This window comes from Fistularia commersonii, chromosome 11 (genome assembly GCF_037954325.1).
Source record: "Fistularia commersonii isolate RoL2024-O1a breed Wild chromosome 11, RoL_Fcom_v1.0, whole genome shotgun sequence".
Taxonomy (NCBI): domain Eukaryota; kingdom Metazoa; phylum Chordata; class Actinopteri; order Syngnathiformes; family Fistulariidae; genus Fistularia; species Fistularia commersonii.
Window position 1 is genome coordinate 8,830,797 of NC_141294.1, and position 20,694 is coordinate 8,851,490.

General features: G+C 38.9%; 2 protein-coding genes and 1 pseudogene across 2 annotated transcripts; 1 reads left to right on the forward strand and 2 right to left on the reverse strand.

The window, feature by feature from the left end:
- On the forward strand, nt 1-4,760 carry cnih4 (cornichon family member 4). The gene is made up of 5 exons (XM_086154872.1): nt 1-110; nt 925-993; nt 1,166-1,278; nt 2,228-2,368; nt 2,483-4,760. Exons 1-5 carry the CDS (start codon nt 42-44, stop codon nt 2,508-2,510), a joined length of 420 nt encoding a protein of 139 aa, XP_086010998.1. The 5' UTR covers nt 1-41; the 3' UTR covers nt 2,511-4,760.
- A 357-nt stretch (nt 4,761-5,117) lies between these two features.
- Nucleotides 5,118-17,444, reverse strand: LOC147229407 (aldehyde dehydrogenase, mitochondrial-like). Its single transcript, XM_086154871.1, has 13 exons — nt 17,241-17,444; nt 15,547-15,651; nt 14,905-15,045; nt 13,783-13,862; nt 13,454-13,565; nt 12,662-12,790; nt 10,995-11,108; nt 10,246-10,348; nt 9,530-9,714; nt 6,712-6,876; nt 6,209-6,366; nt 5,905-6,019; nt 5,118-5,734 (listed from the first exon to the last, which is right to left on the reverse strand). Exons 1-13 carry the CDS (start codon nt 17,355-17,357, stop codon nt 5,702-5,704), a joined length of 1,557 nt encoding a protein of 518 aa, XP_086010997.1. The 5' UTR covers nt 17,358-17,444; the 3' UTR covers nt 5,118-5,701.
- Nucleotides 6,900-9,133, reverse strand: LOC147229408 (uncharacterized; annotated as a pseudogene).
- Nucleotides 17,445-20,694: the final 3,250 nt, after the last annotated feature.

Genomic DNA, 20,694 nt, shown 5'->3' on the forward strand with positions numbered 1-20,694 from the left:
TCGACGACTCACCGGAAGAGGAAGAAGAAGAAGAGGGAAAAATGGAGGCGGCAGTGTTCATTCTGTCGCTCGTCGACTGCTGTGCGCTGATATTTCTCGCAGTTTACTTTGTATCCTTTTTTCGTGCTGCTTCTCCACCTCCGTTTCCAGCCGTTTTCCGGAAGTTGTTCCCAGGCCGAATTCTCGCGTGAATATCCGCTTTCTCGGGCTAGCGGAGGCCCGCTGTTAACCTGTTAGCCGCCTCGCCGGGAGTGTCCCATCAGACGGACATGTTCCTCCTAAGTGTCCACATTCATCTACATCAGGAATACAAATCAGAAAGTTGCGAGATCAGAAAAATTGTGAGGTCATCATTTAGTCAAAATATGTGTCGTTGTTAGTTATAACCCACCTCTATTCCAGAGGAAACTCACAGGGTAAACAATTAGAGCTACAAATTTACTTAATTTAGATACAGAGTAGTTCTTAGACACTGATATTCCCTATCATACAATTCTCTATGGAGTTCTGTAATAGAATAGGTTCGAGATGCATTGTTCATGTGCCTGGCTAGTCATTTCCATGCCAGAAAAAACAATACCCATAAAATATCTCAAATGTTATCCGATATTAATCACACAGATTTCAGATTATGCAGTTGATGACTTGTAAATCTTCAAGAAATCAACATTAGATAGCCCTTAAACTGGATTAAGATGGTCTGTTATAATTGTGTATTTCTAAGTAATATATTTCCGTGCAGTGGTTTGGCATTTGATACATTGTGGTGTTTATCTCTCTCTATATTCATATATATATATACTGACACATATATGAGATACACAGTTCCTTAAATCTTTTGTAATTATTTGATTCTATATTTTTACATACCTAGGATATGAAGTGTTTTTGCCTTATTTGTGTCACCTTGACGTAAACCCTCAGATCATCACCCTGTCTGATCTGGAGTGTGATTACATCAACGCCAGGGCCTGCTGTTCCAAACTGAACAAAGTAAGTCTGGATGAATCTCACAGTTGTTGCCTGTGTTAATATCTATGTGTTTTAGTGTAGGGTGATGCATTGATTTTACTGTATACTTGTGGCCTTCTGAGTGCTAAGCTGCTGTGAAATCATTTTGTTTTCATTTTTTTTATTCAAATTTGCTGTTTTTCAATCTCTTCAGTGGGTAATTCCTGAGATGGTTGGGCAGTGTCTCTCCACAATGCTGATGCTGGTCTCTCTGCACTGGTTTATCTTCCTCCTCAACCTGCCTGTGGCGGCCTGGAACATTTATAGGTAAGCCTTTACAGCAGTTGTGCCTTGCCTCGACGGTGAGTGTTTGGTCTGCTTGTGTAACATGTTAATGTTCTGTTTGATCTGGTTTTAGAGAGAAATTGTTTGTTTTTTTTCTTTTAAAGTGGTCCCTTTCAAAGTGTCAACCGCCCCCCCAGTCTTCTGCTCCTTGGCTTTGTGTTAGCACTCTAATTTTCAGAGTACTACTGCGCTATGTTTGATCAAATCTACCATTTGTGTGCTTTTTTGAATAAAAGTTCCACCTTCAGTCACCAAGATCACAAAAGAGGGTGTGTGGAGGATAGTTCAGGGTAGTATTTTCCCTCTGAGTGGCCAAAAAAATGCAGTCCCACAGCAGGTTTAGTGGCTCCATAAATGACAAATTTTGACCTAATCTTTGTTTTTAAGGGTCTCCATGTTAACAGCCCTGCAAACATACTGAACAACACTTAAGAGAAAATTAATGGGGTCAGGAAAATCTTGCAATGTGCCTCATACCTACTGCTGAGCACCAAAAAATGAAACTCTAAACAAAGTTGAAATCCTGTCAAGAAGCGACACGTAAAAGCAGGTTGTAGTCCTCTATCTTTGGTTTGCTTTCATTACCTGTTTTTTTATAGTTGTATAAGAGTTCCACCTTTCATTTTTTGTTTTTGTTTGCCTTCGATGCATGGTAAGTATTGTAAAAAATCTGCAGATTTTTTAAATTTTTTTTAATGATAAATTGAAGGATCTACTGTAGAGCGTATTCCTTAATCTAAGACTCATGACATCAAATCCCAAATAATATTCATTTCTAATATTTAATACTTCCAGATTCACCATGAGGTTCTCTGGACTCATTTGAAGTAGTCACAGTGGAGAGTTTGTCCACATCACTTAGAAAAGCTTACTGATTCTAAGTTGCAGTGAGGCCGCCGGGTTCATCTGCTTGCTGTGGTTTTACTCGCAGGTACCTAAAGGTCCCAATGGGGAACATGGGTGTGTTCGACCCCACTGAGATCCACAACCGGGGTCAGCTCAAGTCCCACATGAAGGAAGCCATGATCAAACTGGGTTATCACCTGCTCTGCTTCTTCATTTATTTGTACAGGTAGGCATCACAGACACACTGGCATGGACTGAACTCTTATGAAGTTGGCATATTCTACCAGATGTGTTTGAATGCGTCTCCTTAACCTCTACTCTCTCTCTTATTTTTCCTCAGTATGATCCTGGCACTTATCAATGACTGAAGCAACCACGCCCTCTCTGAATCTCAGCTGCCAAATTCCATACTCCTCACATCCTGCGCCCGGACTGTATGCATAAAAAAAAAACTTTAATATTCACTCTCCCTAGTAAGAGCTATGTTTACATTTAACACTTTGGTGCCATCATGTCAAAATCAAATCACACTGTGTGTTATAGCTTATAGGGAACCAACAGAGCTGCGCTTTCTCTGCTTCCAGTTGTATCGCCGTAGTTGTGAAGAGGTCCGTATTGAACCAGTTGCATTTTCAGTATTTTTACAACCTGAGCCATTTATACCCACACAAACTAAATCAAGAGCAGCTGAAAAAACGAGGGTGACCTCCAGGCTCTGCAGGGGGATGCAGACCATCTGCACATCAGCCTGAAATTACTGTGGGGTTTTGGTCTGCTCTCTGTCATTTTCTTTTTCAGGTTGCGTTGTGGTCCTAACAACTGTTGAAGACCAAACGCTTCCGTGACCACATTGGCTAAGGCTGCAGTTGATCAGAGTATAGGTCCAAAGAAATTGTCAAGAGATGGAACATGTGACACAACAGGCAATCAGAGCAGTGGAAAAGGAGTTCACCAGCCAACATTTTTTTCTTTCAATGTTTAAAGTGAATATACTCACCAGCATTGCAATTTAGCCAGTCCTCCGGCTGAAAGTGTCACACCTGAGATCATTGGGAGCAGCCCAAAATTCTCAAATGAGAATTGGTAGATGCAGCTCCAGATCAGAATTTCTTGAGATAATGAGTCATTTGGTTCAGTTGTCAGGAGTTCAGTGACTGGTCACGTCTTCTCTGGAAGTGTAGGGTTCTTTGCAGTTTAGATGACAAGACACCTTGTTTTCCCCAAATCACCTGGGCCAAACTCTATATGAAGTTGAACATGTCATTTGGCAGCCAGCAGTGTTATTTTGTTGAATACCGACACGTGTAAGCAAAGAGGGGTCATCCGTCGGTCTGTTCGATCTGGCTCCTCTGCTTATGTCATCACATTTTCTCCCCCCTATTGGAAGTCCAAGACCCCAGACATTTTCAAGAGCCTCAAAAGTTGAAGTCAATCTACTGTTTTTAAACAAAAATTCCTGTGTTTTTTTCTGAATGACAAAGATATTAATCTAAGGCTGGGCAATATAGGGTAAAATAAATCTAATTGGTGCTTAAATTGAGTCTGTAGGACGGCAAAAAGTCAGATTAACAAAACTTAAATTTTTACCCCAACCTTTCTTAACATTTTAGAAAATGCGGGAAATCAACCAGCTTTGCTTTGTATCCAGGCATCGGTATTGTACTAATATTCACCACAAAGGGACTAAAATTCCAATATATTACTAGAAGAAAATGTTGATGTATTGTACACATGAAGAACATACATTTATTATCAGAGCAACCATGTGTCCAAGGTATGAGAGAAGAAAAGAAGGAAAAGCTGATCACTTTCTCAAAATGTGAGTCAGACCTCTTGAGAGAACTATGAAAATACTGAAATTTGAGGTCAATGATGGTACTGAAGGTTCACGAAAAATTGAGATTACTAATCTGAGATTCTTTATGCATACAGGTCTGGCCAGACTTGCGTCACACTCCATCAGCATCAACAGCAACACACACACACACACACAGAGGATAATATAGATCTGCGATCATTACTAAACATGATTGGTGTTCCAGCAGGTGCTTCACTAATGTGGGCACTCAAACACCCATGGATCGCAGCATAGAGTGCCAGCACCACTGGGACATCCCTGAATACGAGGAATCAGTGTTTTGCCATAATTCAGTCATTTGGTTCTGCCTAGAAAGAACTGATGACTTAATTTTGTGTTTCCATAACCTCAGTCATGTCCTTTTGGTGACCACTGGAAAATTTTGAACGAGACCCAAGTCTAGTGCTCATCATTTGGAGAGTGACTGATGTGTTTATTCCTCCTTATTTTGGATCCATGTAAAGACAACCTGCCCTGGACTGAAGAAAGGGTGTGCAGAAAATCTGAAGCTATTTTCCCCCCATCAGGGCAGGAAAATGGGAAAAGACTAATGCTGATCATGTCTGAATCACAATAAGCTGCTTTATGCAGTAGTATGTTTTTTTTTTTTAAGAGATTTGAAATTTCGTAAATAAATATTAAAAAAAAGTTTTGGCTTATTATTTGGAATTTCTTCACTTACTTTGTGCCCCCCTCCCCCCAACCATGTTTAGGAATTCACTTTGAAAATCAGTGGATAATGGATAAATACGAAAAAAAAATTGATGTCACATTTTTAATCATGACAGTTGTGTCTTGATAACACCACCCCAAAAAGAAGAAATCGCAACATGGTAGCTTTTTAGAAATCTTTCCTTTATTTATTCAGAGTATTTCATTCATGTTTAAAGACCTTTATCTTTTATTTAAGCCTACACCTTTATCAGTTTATTGCATGCAATTCCAATTTCCGGTACTTCAGTCATCCAATCTCATACTGTAAAGCTTTGAAAACAGTATTGTTTTTTTTTTTGTTTTTTTTTAATCTTCCTACTAGTAATTAAAGTGATAAAATATTCAGTACATTGCCTCCATTGCTGTTTTGGTAAAGACAAAAACATGGAAGACAGTGAAAGCTGTGTACTTGAACTGACTTTATTGCCAAAAAGTAGCTATTCCAAAGCAGAACTTCACATTATAAAAAGGAACTGCATAGTTTTCAGTTTTAAATCAGGAGAAAAATGAACATGTAAAGAATGTTTATATGCTGATGTTACAGACATTGTTACAATTTAGAGTAGCATTAATCAACATTGTATTCATGAGGAACATTTTCACAGCAAGTAAGAATAATTTCCATCCAAATGGCAATTCGCACAGACCTTTATGCTACAACTCACTGTGTATGATTTGATGAGCTCAGTGGAAAACTGATTTGAGTAGGATCTGTGAAATCTTGAAAAATATATATGTAGAAACATGAACCATCGTCACAAACACCCCAAATGGCCTTTTTAGTGAAGAGGATCAGGGTCAAACATCCTTTGTGGAGACATAACCACATTGGTAGATGCGAAAAGCTTCAAAGTGGAGGTAGCATTTTAAAGATTCTGACGTACTCGCTTGTAATTTGTAAGAAATCGATTGATGCATGTTATGCTTTTTTTTAAAAAACAACAAAAAAAAAAACAGCAGTGGATCCTACTTTGAGGCGAGGCATCTCTAAGAGTTCTTCTGTGGTACTTTGATGGTCACCTAACAACACAAGACAGGAGGTAGATTTAACAGTGTTTACTTGAAATTCAGATTTATCAACTGATTTGTTCAGTGGCAATGTTCTTCTTGTAGTCCTGGAGAAAAATAGGTAATCTTACAAGTTTCAAATGCTGTTATATCATTAATAATAAGCATTTTGAATCACTTACTGTTTTGACTTCGGTATAGTTTTCCAGGCCATACTCTCCCAGCTCTCTGCCATTTCCTGAAGCCTTGTATCCTCCAAATGGCGCCTGGGCCCCAAATACATCATAGCAGTTAATCCTGATGATGCGAACACAAATATAAACCCTTGACTGCATTGAAACAGGAACCTGAGAGGTGAAATTCATATCTACTGAATCCATCAACAAGATAGTTGGCACCATCCACATACTAGTACAAAATAAATAAAATGTCTAAAGGCTACTACAGTATTCTTGCAATAGACAGTAGACTTGGTGGGTCTCCTACCAGATGGTCCCAGCTCGCAATCCATTGGAGATGTAGTTGGCCTTGTCAATGTCTTTTGTGAACACGGCAGCTGCAAGGCCATATTTTGTGTCATTGGCCCTCTCTAATGCCTCCTCTATTGTTTTGAACTTCAGGATCTGCATCACTGGACCAAAGATCTGACAAAAGAAAGCATGGCAGGGTCACAGAGTAACATATTTGAAGTGACATACAGACTTTTGCTATTACTTTACTGAAGAAATACAACATCTTACACAGTGCAATAACTCAAAAAGCAACATGGCAGCCTCCATTTTGTAAAAAATAATAGAGGGTTTTGTACCAGCTGGATATAACATAATAATGACAAAGAGCTGGGAACTAATTTTGACTTATCTGGAAGGAATTCCAATATTTGTCACCAAAATAATTTAGGTGGCAGCCATTTAGAATTTTTTTTTTGTTTTGTAAATTGACAGCATCCTAAAAAGTGAGCCGGCCAGTGCTTATGATAGAGACTGTACCTCCTCCCTGGAGATGGTCATGTTGTCCTTTACGTCTCCGAACACTGTTGGCTGGATGAAATATCCTCTGTCCGCAGCCACTCCACCTCCACACATCAGCTTTGCGCCCTCCCTCTTCCCGATACTGATGTAGCCCAGTATCTTGTTGAACTGCTCCTGGTCCACCTGCGGGACATGGACACACCAGCTATGACAAAAACATGAATGGCCTGCACTTGGACTGTCACCCTTTCCAATTCAAAACTCATTGCACCACATTTATCACCACACCAGCTCTGACATATAAACCTGTTCCAATGCCAATTATTCATACATATATGAGAATTAACTCACTAGAAGGGCTAATTTATATTGTGTACTTTTGCTTTTGACTTTAAAGTAAAGTTTTCAGAATGCTTATGCACTAACTTCATGCAGTATAATGGTATTTCTTCAAAGTTTCCACATCAGACTAAGACAGTGTTTCTAAATTATATTCCGCTGCCCGGAGAGCAGCGTTTTGAGAGCAGCGTTTTGTCCATAAAATTGTTTAAAGTACACCTCTGCCTTACATTATATACTTATTAACAAGAAAAAAGAAAGATCAACGTATACCAAAGAATAACTTTACTGACATTGTTTTTTTAGAAACAAGATTTAAATGCCATTAATTTGCCTACAAAAATTCAATCCTTCCTTCTAAACTATCAACATTTTTCGATCGACTGAAGCATTTGATACTAAAAAATAAAATCAAATCAATGAATTAATTCAAATTGATCAGCATCATTAACACTTTAATCTACAAAACCAAAATGAATAACAATTTGTGTTTGTTTTTTTTTTAATCAAAATAAGAAAGTCAGGATTAATGGCTACAATAAGCACGTTTGGAAGTGCACAGCTTTTCAAAGCAGGGTTTGAAGCATGATACTGCAACTCTCAGCTCACAGTAAACACACCATAGTCACAGTGAAACTAAGCGCTGCATACGCGTCACCTCACTATTTGAGGAGCAATGGACTAAGACCAATAAACACATAAATAAATAAATATAAAACATGAAAAAAAAAATTGACCTCAGACGTGAGGTGAGCACAGTGTCATTTCCTCTTCGGCAGACGATTGTGAAAGTAACCTGCCAGTGTCAAACCCAGCACATATACGATTCTGCAAAGTCAAGCTCAAATATCCAGCTGAGATAGCAAGAAGACCATCACTTTTTGACCTGGAGATTGACCTATGAATTGCAGTTTCCCTGAGTTTCTGCTGAGACTGAATTGACGTGTGGAGATAGGGAACATATCTTCCCTATCCCAATCCCTATCTTCTTCTTCTTCTCCTTTTGGCTTTTACCTTCAGGGGTCTCCACGGGGAATCAACCTTCTTCATATAACCCTTTTCTCTGTATCCTCCTCTCTTACACCAACTACCGTCATATCCTCTCACATTACGTCCATAAATCTTCTCTCTTCCTCTAAACCTTCTGCCTGGCAGCTCTAATTCCAGCGTCCGTCTACCAATAGCGTCTGGCTTCTCTGACCTTCTTACCAAAACATCTAACATGTGCTGTTCCTCTGATAGACTCATTCCTGATCCTATCCATCCTGGTCACTCCCAAAGAGAACCTTAGCATCTTAATCTCTGGGAGAAACACTAAATATCCTGAGGCTACAAAAGACAATGCAAAACCCATTTTTTGCCTCATTTCACACATTTAAAAAAACGTATTAACATCTAACTTTTATGTTTTAGACTACAGTGCAGTCATCCTGTCCCCTTTACACAAAAGCATCCCAAAAGAACGATGTTTCCGCCTCCATGCTTCACAGTTGGGATGGTGGTCTTGGGTTGTACTCATCCTTCTTCTTCTTCTTCCTCCGAACATGGCCAGTGGAGTTTAGACCAAAAGTTCAATTTTTGTCTCATCAGACCACATGACCTTCCATTCCTCCTCTGGCTCATCCAGGTGGTCATTGGCAAAATTCAGACAGGCCTGGACATGTGCTGGCTTGAGCAGGGGGACCTTGCGTGCGTTGCAAGGTTTTAGTCCATGACAGCATAGTGTGTTACTAATGGTTTTCTTTGAGACTGTGGTCCCAGCTCTCTTCAGGTCATTGACCAGGTCCAGCCATGTAGTTCAGGGCTGATCCCTCACCTTCCTCATGATCATTGATGCCCTGTGAGGTGAGATCTTGCATGTAGCCCCATACTGAGGAAGATTCACCGTCATCTTGAACTTCTTCCATTTTCTAATAATTATGCCAACAGTTGTTGCCTTCTCACCAAGTTGCTTGCCAATTGTCCTGTAGCCCATCCCAAACTTGTGCAGGTCTACAATTTTATCCCTGATGTCCTTACACAGCTCTCTGGACTTGGCTATTGTGGAACTTTGAGTTTGTTTGACTTTGTGGACAGGTGTTTTTTTATACAGGTAAGGAGTTCAAACTGGTGCAGTTAATACAGGTAATGAGTGGAGAACAGGAGGGCTTCAATAGGTCTATGAAAGCTGTAATTCTTACTGGTTCGTAGGTGATCAAATACTTGTCATGCAATAAAAAGCAAATAAATTACTTAAAAATCATACAATGTGTTTTTCTGGATAAGTGTTTTAGATTCCGCCAGTCACAGTTGAAGAGTGACTATGGTGAAAATTTCAGACCTTTACATGCACTGTGAGTGGGAAAAGCTGGAAAATCAGCAGTGTATCAAATACTTGTTCTCCCCACTGCACTGTGAGTGGGAAAAGCTGGAAAATCAGCAGTGTATCAAATACTTGTTCTCCCCACTGTATAAGTGTTATACATGGATAGAGAGTGTGTGTGTGTGTGTCTGTTACCTGAGGCCCCTGCTCAGTCTTCAGGTCGAAGGGGTTGCCCACCACTCGTCTCTTTGCCCGTTCAACACTGCGCTCCACAAACTCATCGTAGATGTCCTCTTGGACATAGGTCCGAGAGCCGGCGCAACAGCACTGGCCCTGGTTGAAGAACAGAGCGAAGTGGGACTGCTCCACCGCTTCTTCCACTGAGCAACAAACCAACACACATATGCATTAACACAACCCTTGAGTTTAAAAAAGGACCACAATAAAAGGCCCTGTTTTGCGATCACAAGGCCAGAAGGCAAATCAACATCGAGACTCGAGGGCGTTTTAGGGTCATTCATCTTTGCCCGGTCATATATTGTGATTCGATCAAATGACAGGAGGCTGTAACTCAGTTTAATTTTCAAAGTTTTTATGTACATTAGGACATGCATAACTAGTGTCTTTACAGATTATCCTCAATATAAGAAATGTTTGAAGCAGGAAGTGTGCTGCCAACAGCTAAGTGATTAACTTTTAGACCGTTTATCCATAGAACAGATACATAAAACAAACCGGGACGTGGCAAATGGTCACTATGTAATCTAAACAACTGAATTAGAGGTGGGCAGAGTTTGACTACAAATTTGATTGACTGACTGGATGGATTGTGCATCTCAGGAAATTAACATTCCCCAGTAGATCTAAACATGCCTCTAAACACAAAGTGTGTCACAAAACAGCAGACGTACTATTGGCGTCAGACAGGATGATGTTAGGACTTTTTCCACCCAGCTCCAGAGTGACTTTCTTCAGGTTACTGGTGCCTGAAGCTTGTTGGATCAGATGACCAACCTGACAGATAAAAATGTAAATGTATACATACATTATAAAAAAAATTGGTTCATTGATCACAGTGATATCACTGATAATCTGAAGTATCTTGTTCCTGCCGGTATATTTTCCATCATGTAGTCTGACAATATTTGAAAGTGATGCTTTCAAAGAAAATTCCTACCAACGAGGACCAAAGTCTGGACTCAGGACTTCTTGTCAGCTTCCCAACAACATGTGTAACACCCACCTAGTTTTGTATAGTTTTACATCAAATGATGATACAGGGCATCCCTCCAAATAATCTTTTTTAAGTCTGAAATCTTATTTTCAAGAATGACCAAGTAACTATAATTTTTAGTGCAAGTTGTGACAGGACATTTGTTAAAATGATGAGGTTTGCAGAGGTCAATAAATGTGCCGCTTTGAAAGTTTTATTTGGTGTCAATGCATCTATGTTGAAAAAAAGGTTTTCCATTGAAAACCATACAGTTGACATTTCCATAGCCTACCCCTCCATCATTGGTACATCTTCATATACAGAATGTCAGGTGCTCATTATTGAGCTAGTTTAGGCTTCAGGTAGAAAAGTATACATCTCCTGGATGTTGTTCTTTGGACTTCTGCAGAGACTGAAGTGAAGAGTGTGAGAGTGAAAGACACCTACCTCTGTGGATCCAGTGAAGGCCACCTTGTCAACATCCATGTGCTTTGCAATGGCAGCACCGGCTGAAGGGCCCATGCCAGGCAGAATATTCACCACACCTTCAGGAAAGCCAACCTAGAAAACAAAGCCAAGTCAACAAGGAATGCTAGTCTTATCACAAGATCATGAGGTATTAAACAATTTAATCTTTCAATTGGATTTGTGTAAAACAGCAAAATTGTGTATCAGAATTTGAAATATGAAAAAAAAAACAGTTATCACAAATACACATTGGACAGTCATTATTTCCCTTCTGTGAAAAACTACAGATGTCTTCAAGTGACTCTCAGTTGTTTTCTTAATAAGAGCATCTTGACTGTGATTTTTTTAAAGCCTTTGGTATGTTTGTCATTAAAGCAGTGGTTTTCTTCCTGCACAGGAAGTTCATTTTAACTTTGCTCCCACAGTCAGGAGCATAAACTGGGCTGCACAAGAAATTAGCTTTGTTAGAATTGGTTCCTCTTTTACCCCCCTTTTTACATCAAAAAACATAAAATCTATCACAAAACGGATCAGGTTTTTGGCAAGATAGTTTTTCCTTTCCTTCTTTATCACTTGATATCACATGATATCAATTGGTTAGGTAACATTGTAAGATAATTTTTGGATAAATGGCAGTAGGCAGATTTTGTGATCAATGTCATTGTAACTATATTTGTCAAATAAAACAATATAATAGTGCAGTGTTTGGGGTTTAAACAGGCTCTTTCATGGTTGTCACAGCTCCTGCCAGAATTTTTTCTTGAAATCAACCTCCAACATTCATTCGATATCTATTCAGCTTATAATTACACAGTATCACTGTGGGGACGAGAGCCACAAATGGAAACGTTAAGTCACTCACTTCTCATTCTTGCCAACGGACAATTTAGAGTCTTTAGTTAACCTACTGTTAACAACTTTAAAAAAACAGTGCAAATACAATTCTTCTGAGCATACAGTGTTATGGTTTGGATTATTTACTATTTGATAAAGTGTGTTTGCACTGCTTTCAAGACTATGTTGCTTCTACTGCAAAAACAAAACAAAACAGGACATCTCACCATCACTGCATCATGTAGTTTTAACTTTTTTACCTAATTTTGATTTGCTGATTTTTCGCTATTCCACGGATTTTTGTGGTAAAATTGTATTTTCATATTTTTATTATTTCAATTATTGTCAGTAAAACAAGCATTTTTAGAGAGGCGACCGACCAGAGCATGATCCTGGGCTAAGATTCAATCAGCAAACGTAGAATCATTCTCTGTATCTCCTGCACACAGCATGCATTCAGTGGATTTTCATTTATCACAACTGGTTGTGGAATGTAACCATCGCAATAAACGAAGGACTACTGTATTGCCTCAATCCAGTTGAGCTCAGACAAATAGGTCCTTATAAACAAATGATCTTTAAGAAGATAAAGCAACCTCTGGCCACTTTATGAAGGCATTTTTACAGTCATGTTAAGCAAAATGAGACAATATAGTTCCATCCGTATGATTGGGATCTTATGTAAAGCAGCAATTGCTGTGCATTCTAGTTTATCAAAAGGAATGCTTTAAAAAATAAAATGATTTCATTTTGTATTAGGAAATGAATTTTTTATCAGTTTTCTCTATCCATCCTTGAAAAGTCCAAAGTACCTCTTTAATCAGGCTTGCAACATAGAGAGCTGTGAGCGGTGTCTGTTCTGCAACTTTCATCACCACAGTGTTACCGGTTGCAAGGGCTGGACCGAGTTTCCAGGCTTGCATCAAAAGAGGGAAGTTCCACTGCAATGGAAGAGAGATAAAAAAAGGGACATTTCAGCAGAGAACCTACAAGAACACCTCTGACTATAGACTATTTTGTATCAAAAGAGCTTTGTACAAGACTGCTCTGATTTTTGATCATGCATATTATGCAGGCCCTCCATCTGGATGTGAAGGTATTACAAAATCTTTTAAAGGAATGTGGAGTAAATGCATTGTGAGGTAGCAATTATACAAATAAAACCATTTAACCTAGAAGAGAAATGACAGTCATGGGTTGACCCCGTCCACATGCAGCAAAAAAGGTAGTCATGTGGTTATCGTCGGTGATACTGGCAGAGCACTATGACCTATTGATATAGGAGGCTTCCAGTTAGAGGGAGTGGCATGTGCAAACAATCTATCTGCAAGCCAGCAGAGAAACTGAAACATACAGATATCAATCTAGCATGAGCGCTGATCTTTCACTGCGCACAAAAACAATATGAGCATTTTTGACTACGTCGATTGCATTTGTGCATGAGTACTTGAACTGACTGCTTTCAGAAATGCTTGCAACAATCAAAAAATGTCTGAACTTGGTTCAGGCAGCATTGGAACCAAGAACCACGGTGTATATAAACTAAGTGATTTCATGATAGCATTTGTGTGCACATGTGCAAGAACTCTGTGATTCAACCTCACCGGTATAATCTGTCCACAGACTCCAATGGGTTCGTGCCGGGTATAGCAGAAATAATCTCCATCGATAGGGATTGTCTTCCCCTCCCACTTGTCAGCCCAGCCTGCATAATACCTGAGCATAATAAAACCAGTGATGACAACAACAACCACCACCACATCCTATCCCACCTCCAAGATCAAACAGTTCTACTGTAAATGATTCTACAGTACAGATTTAGAAGAAAGGCCAGCCTTTTACAAAGACAGCAATTTGCACTGTCATCTGCTATTCTGCAGCCAAATCAGCTGATTTCCAAGGAAGCCATTCATTTCTGTTGTTTGTCCGTTACCTGAGACACTTGACCACATTGGGCAGATCCACTGTGTAGGCAACTGCATAAGGCTTTCCGTTGTCAAGGGTCTCCAGTTCCTATGACGACATATTAAGGTTGACTGTGCATGCAGGCACAAACGCACACAAACGTGTGCATTTGTGCCAGTCACTGAAGCACACTGAAACAAATAGAAGTCGTTCAAAAATGACATTTACCGTGGATAGAAACAAATGGACAGCCAAAATGGCAGTGGCACTCAAAAATGGTAATGATTTGTATGTTTTTGGAATCAATCAATGATAGCTACATTAGTGTGTTTTAACAAAGACAATTACTTTGGTTAATCCTTTGGCAGAACACCACTTTAAACACAAAGGGACAGCTCCCACAAAAGTGGACTGGCAACATTCATGAAACTGCATTTGCATATTTTTGAGTATTTTGTTCTTTTTTTCCCCTGAGTTTTGTTACATTATGGGTTCCTTTAGTCTAAGTTAAAGGTTCTACCAGTTGTGTCCTAACCAAAATTTGGTCTGAGGCTAATGTTTGTGCCAACTGAATTGAGACCAAACCAAATTCCTTGGCTGCTGGATCTCATGATACAAAGCTACAGTAAGTAAAAAAAGATGCGGAAATGTATTTGCACTATTTTTAAGAATTATTAAACAGCCATATCGGATCGTCCAACCCTCAGAGCTATAAAGCAGGCCATTAATATTTGTTAAAAGAACCTTATCATATCTCTAATGTCAACAGTCATACAGGATCTGTTTGATAGCATTTCAAGACTGGGTGAGGCAGAGAAGGAAGCTGCTCAAAGGAAAAAAGGAATAAAATGGCACATGGAATCCCATCCAGTAGTGTTTGAGCAAGGATGTATCACAAACAGGCCTGGAGAACACTGGCGCTAAATGTTCTTATCTGTCGTTTCTTTGTGAAAGAATATCACAGAGAAAATTAAAAGCAGATAATCAGAGGAGAGATTCTTATCCATGGATTTGTGATGAAATAGTTGCAATTTGTTTTGTCAGGCATCCATTCAAACATCATTGCAAATATTAAAATGGGTGATGATACGAATCTACCATATCAGGCAGAAACGACACAAAATGAGACCTGACCTGCTAAATACCTCACCGCAAGATAGGCTGCGTCCCTCTCAATGGCATCCGCTAATCGACTGAGCAGCAGGCCACGATGAGAGGCATCCATCCGTCTCCATGGCGACCCCAGCCTGAAAGCATCCCGGGCTGCTTTCACTGCCCTGTCGACATCTGCCTGCAAGAAACACCAACATGTAATGAAAGCTGAATAACACTATTCTCTGCTCAAAGTTTTTACTCAATGAAAAAAATCTGACAGATGAACAGGTTTCATAATGTCCTTTCTGGCAAAAATAGTCCTCATTCATCATGGACATTTTCACATTCTATTTAGTGCATCAGTCGGCCTCTTGTTCAAACCAGGGGAGAGGTGTTTGAAATGAATGGCATGACCGACACTCCAAGAATGTCGACATTTTACATTACAAATGATCTTGGCTGAAGCACAGGAAGAAACTTAAAAAAAAAAAAATCTTTAAATTATACATGTATAAATGAAAAAAGGAAATGTTGGTAATTCATAGATTACATGCAGAAACACAAATTTCAACACAGGTCGTGTTTAATGTTACATTTTAATGTTACATTCTAAATGAATTTTTAGTTTGCGTCCCAGCCCCTGTAAGCAAAACATGAATGTGATCAAAACTTTGATATTTAATCAGTGTTTATTTACCTGATCAGCCTCAGCAACTTGACAGATGACCTCACCAGTTGCTGGGTTGATGGTTGGGAAAGTTTTCCCACTGGCTGCATCCTGCCACTGATTGTTGATGAACAGCTGAAAACATTCCAAAAAAGTACCATTATACAGCCTGTATCTGAAGCATTTAACTACCCCTTTTCTCAAAATGCTTTGGTTTATTTAAATACAGGATACAAAGACAAAAAAAATGACATCTAATTTTCTGCCTTTATGAGAGGTAACATTTCAATAACATTTACTTAAATCACAATGTTGCAAGAAGTGCGGTCAGCCAAAAATAAAATTAATCAAAATGATGAAAGAATGATGACGGGAAAATAAAAAGAGAAGAGAATTAGTGCATTACAACTTGTCGTTATCACCATGAATGTTGACCGTTCACTATTTGTTTTTCAAATTTGAGTTCAGTTGAGCTCAAAATAGCCTGTAAACGCGATTAAAACTAGAGTCATTCATTCTCTCCTTCCTCTGTCCTGGCGCTTCTTCATTCTGAGGTGTTTACTGGCACAGATCCGTGTTTCCACCAGACATCATACCAGCTGGGTCATTTCAGGGTAAGTGTAGCTGCGGTGTTTAAGAAACGCCCTGAACGATAAGGTCTGATGAAAATCATGTTTGCTTGCTGGGATAATTTATCATATAAATAAGATAAAACAACAATAATGTTTTAGACAAATTGCCAGAATGCACTCAAGTGTATTCAATATATTTCATCGACTTTTGAAACCATAAGCTTGGTTTCTGTTCAGCTTTAGAAGGATAAAACGTAGAGCCTTTTGTGACTGCAATTAAAAACAGGGACCTGGTTTAACACAAACACACTGGATTGACCGATGAAGCATCTTGAAATTAAAATGATTTGTCCCCCACGGTTTATTTAAGGAATAACATAAATTTTATTGATGCGACATTTGGAGACGGATGGCAAGGAAGTGTTACTGCCAGTTAGTTGGTTTTGGAGCTGCTTGATTCCCACAAAAATTGAAATATCAAGGTTGTACATGTGAGAGTATAGTTTTGGTAACAGTTCTGTCCTTCCCACGAAAAGCTCAAGTCACATTTTGAGAAGCTTGAAGTCTACGTGTCATGCCGTCTGCAACCTAACAGGAATGAACATCTCGAAGCATTTTTGGTAAATGAAAAAAAAAGTAAAAGCAGTAAGACAAGGCTTTGCAAGGTGCGCCTGAACATGAGTGTGTGTTTTTGTCGGTCCTTTGACTCAGTGGCCTGGAAGTCGTTGGTGTTGAGTATCAAGATCGTGAGGCTTCGTTGCACTGAGAGCCAAACCAATAGCTGCAGAGAGTCGACATTATGTAATCCCTTATTTTTTTTCCCAATCGCCAGATAACAACCGCCAAACACCGAATCATTTCGCAATAATAATGCAGCCTTTCGTTTTCAAAACAAACTCTTGCAGTTCCTTCACCAAATCTGGCCAACCTGCAGCCCTTCGTCCGGATGCAAATCTGATTAAACGTGTGCCAGATTTGAAAAAAAATATTCAGCCTGATGCTCAGGTGGAGACTTTAAGAGGCGACGTAGTAAAAAAGAAATTAAAAATAAAAATCGAAAGTAAAAGTGAACGACAAAAATAGGGAGCTCGGTGATTGGCACGGCCAGCACAGGCGCGGACACTTGTTGAGTGCGCGGCGGGCGAACTGTACCTTGTTGAAGTGGACTTCGGGCTGGGTGTTCGGGGCGGGCAGAGCCGCGGCGGAGAAGTGGGCCGTCTGCAGGGAGTGGAACCGGGGGAAGCTCCGGGAGAGCGCGGCACGGAACATGTTTGGGTCCCCGGCGGCTGCTGGTCGGACAGTGGCGGAAAGTTCGACGACCCGCGGACTTAAACGATCCCCGGAGAATGACGGCTAAGCCCCGCCCACTTCTGACGTCAGCGCCTCCTCCCGGACGTCGAACGTACAATTACGTTTTTCTTTTCGAACGTGAAAAGAATTCAAATATTCTTCCCAACTATCACCGAAGACGTTCGTGTAGAAATGACAATGAAAATTGCACAAACTTATGAATTATTTTTGTAACTTTGTTTTTTAATGATGGCTTCATGTTTTCATTTGTTTACCTGATGAGCTAAATCAGTCATTAATAAAACTAGCGATTTCACTTTAGAATTACAAACATCTTAAAAATAAGGAATTAATCAACCGAATGAAATGAAACATATTTATATTTACACATTTAAACATATTATTCAATAATCTGAAGCCATCTGTAAAATCAAGTTTGGCTTTAAAAGGGTGTTTTTTTAATCGATAGGCCTATGATAAGATAAGATAAGATAAGATAAGATAAGATAAGATAAGATAAGATAAGATAAGATAAGATAAGATAAGAACAACTTTATTTCTTTCGAAGGAAATTGTTGTGCCAGAGTTACAAGAAAAACATAAAAATAATAAATAATAGTAGAAAATTGTATAAACAGTAAACAAAAAAAGAAAAAAAAGGGAGTAACTAGAAAGTGTCTTAAGTACCAAGAGTATGAAAAATGTTGTACATGAAGCTGTTATGAAATGAAATATTGCACAGATGAACATATATACAGATACATTATTGAAATTATTATCATTATTATTGTTGTAGTTTTTGTTGTAGTTATTGTTTTTGTTGTTGTTATTATCATACTATTATCATCACCATGATCATCATTATATTATTATTATTTATTATCATTATTATTATCATTGGTGGTATTTTATTGTTATTCTTACTGTTGATGTTGTTGTTCCTTTTATCTGGGATCAATCATTTGAAAACAACTATTCTGTCTTGAAATTTCAAGAAACAGAACACATACAAACACAGGCAAGCCAATTATCTCCCTCAGTCAAAGAGTTTCACACCTGACGCTCTCTTGCCAGGAGGGTGGAGGTGGGTAGAGAGAGAGAGGGCTGAGAGGAGAAAGTGTGCTTGTTTCTGCTCTCTGAGGAGCTTAGCATGTAAGAAAACCAAAGAGCATGATTGAGGTCCCTTCAGTCCATGTACTCATACTTTGTTTATAAAGTCTAGAATCACTGCACCGATATTCATCCCATGTATCCGAAAATGGGTATTATCAGGTTTTAATGTCTGATTTTCATTGCAGTTTGAACAGATGTTTCCAAATCCAGTGTTTTTACACAAGATTTTTGTTTTACCAATACTTGTCTTCTTGTCAAAATCTTCTTGCCGTGGCGACCAGACTTGAATTTCTTCACTCGAAGGCCTTTCACCGCTCATGTGAGAGGTTTCTTCCGTTCAGAAATACTTGTGATGTATGTTTGATATAGTAAAAGAAGTTGTAACTTATTTGCTCCCATTGAAAGTTATGCGTCCATGTTTATCCTATTAATCCGAATTCTAGTTTCCTCTTTTTCCTCTGCAGCCCTCCATCACCAGCCTCTTGCTGCATGGAAGATAAACGCTCACCTTTATTATTCCTGCTGCAACATCAACACTTTCCAGTTCCAGATAGAAGCGCTTCCTTCTGTTCAGCTCATCAACACAGCTCCTTCAACGTGTACCCAGCATGATTCGGTTATGACAAGAAGGCCAAAATCTTAATTTGCCTGGTGCTTGCATCTGCTGGTTCCTATAAAACTGTAACACAATTTCTGAGCAAATCATTCTCTGTTAAGAATTATGTAAATATTAAATCATAAAAGATTTGTGCATCTTGTTGATGTCTGCCTGAGACTAAGAGGGCAGCACGTGCGTTTGTTCAAAGCGGCAAATATCCATCCATAATCTACATCGCTTGCCCCACACCAAGGTGAGTTCTTGCCGAAATCTTCTAATCTTGGCAACTGGACTCAAGTCCAGAAGAAATTCAAGTCCAGTTGCCAAGACAAGAAGATTTTGACAAAAAAGCAGTAAACATGATGTTTTTATTTTTCAAATGCATTGTAGGGTTAACAAAATTGCCCCTATCTGAAGCTCATAGCAGCGTATATGATCTGTAGTTCTCCAACTCACTTTGTAATGTTAGATAAATCTGAAACTTTGTCTTAACATTTTCTTTTAACCATTCAGTAATTTGCACATATTACCCACCTGGGTGATGTCATATATTTTTTACATGAGCCTGTTGGCGGAATGAAGTTACACACGATTGGAATTCTTCTAGAATTGAGGGATAAATCAGTGGTTGATGCTGTGGTTATGTACAAACAGCCAATATCAAACCAGATAGACTAATGTACCAGGCATTAACTTTCAATTTCTTATTTATTTATTTTCAAACACAAATTCCATCCCTGATGCGAACCCTACTATTTATTACTTCTTAAGAACATGCTCCATATGTCTTCCTGTTTTCTGTCTTTCGTAGAGCAGCAGTTTTGAATATTAACTTGATCAATTATACAGCAGTGTGCTATTAAAATGATCCCATCCATTAAATCACACTTTTCATGCATTGTTTGTTCTAACACACACACACACACACACACACACACACACGTGCACACTCAGAGGCGGAGAGGGGTGCAGGACTGCAACAGTGAAAACAGTAAATGTGATTAGGGTCTTATTGAGTTGTGGCTTTGCAGGCTGACAATGATTGCATGGTTAGAAAATAAAACCATCATGAAAATCATATTCCTATGCTGTTTTTCAAATTATCTTCCTGAACCTGCAATCTTGTACCAAGTGGTCTACATGCACTGGTAGACACAATGCCCTCATCATTACCAATGTAAATGCAAATACTATTGTCTAAAAAAGAGCAAAACCAAGTAAAAGTCCTAATAAAAGTTCTGAACTTCAAATGCTGCAAGAGTGGATGTGCGATGTCATATGGATTTATTATCTTGTACATTTATATCACAAATAATACATGTAGAGCATTTTAATCTTTTAGTTTATGAGAGATGAGATGAGATGAGAACAACTTTATTAATCCCGAAGGAAATTGTTGTGCCAGAGTTTCAAGTAAAAAACATAACAGTAATAGATAATAGTAGAAAGGAGGAAGAATAAGAAATACAATGAAATATGGATTGTCCTAACTGTTAACTGTAACTACAAAGATTGATTATCAATGTTGAGCCAACTGTGGATTCCTTGGGCTGATATTAAACTTTTTTTTTATACATCTCATATAATAAGACATTTTTTAAAAAA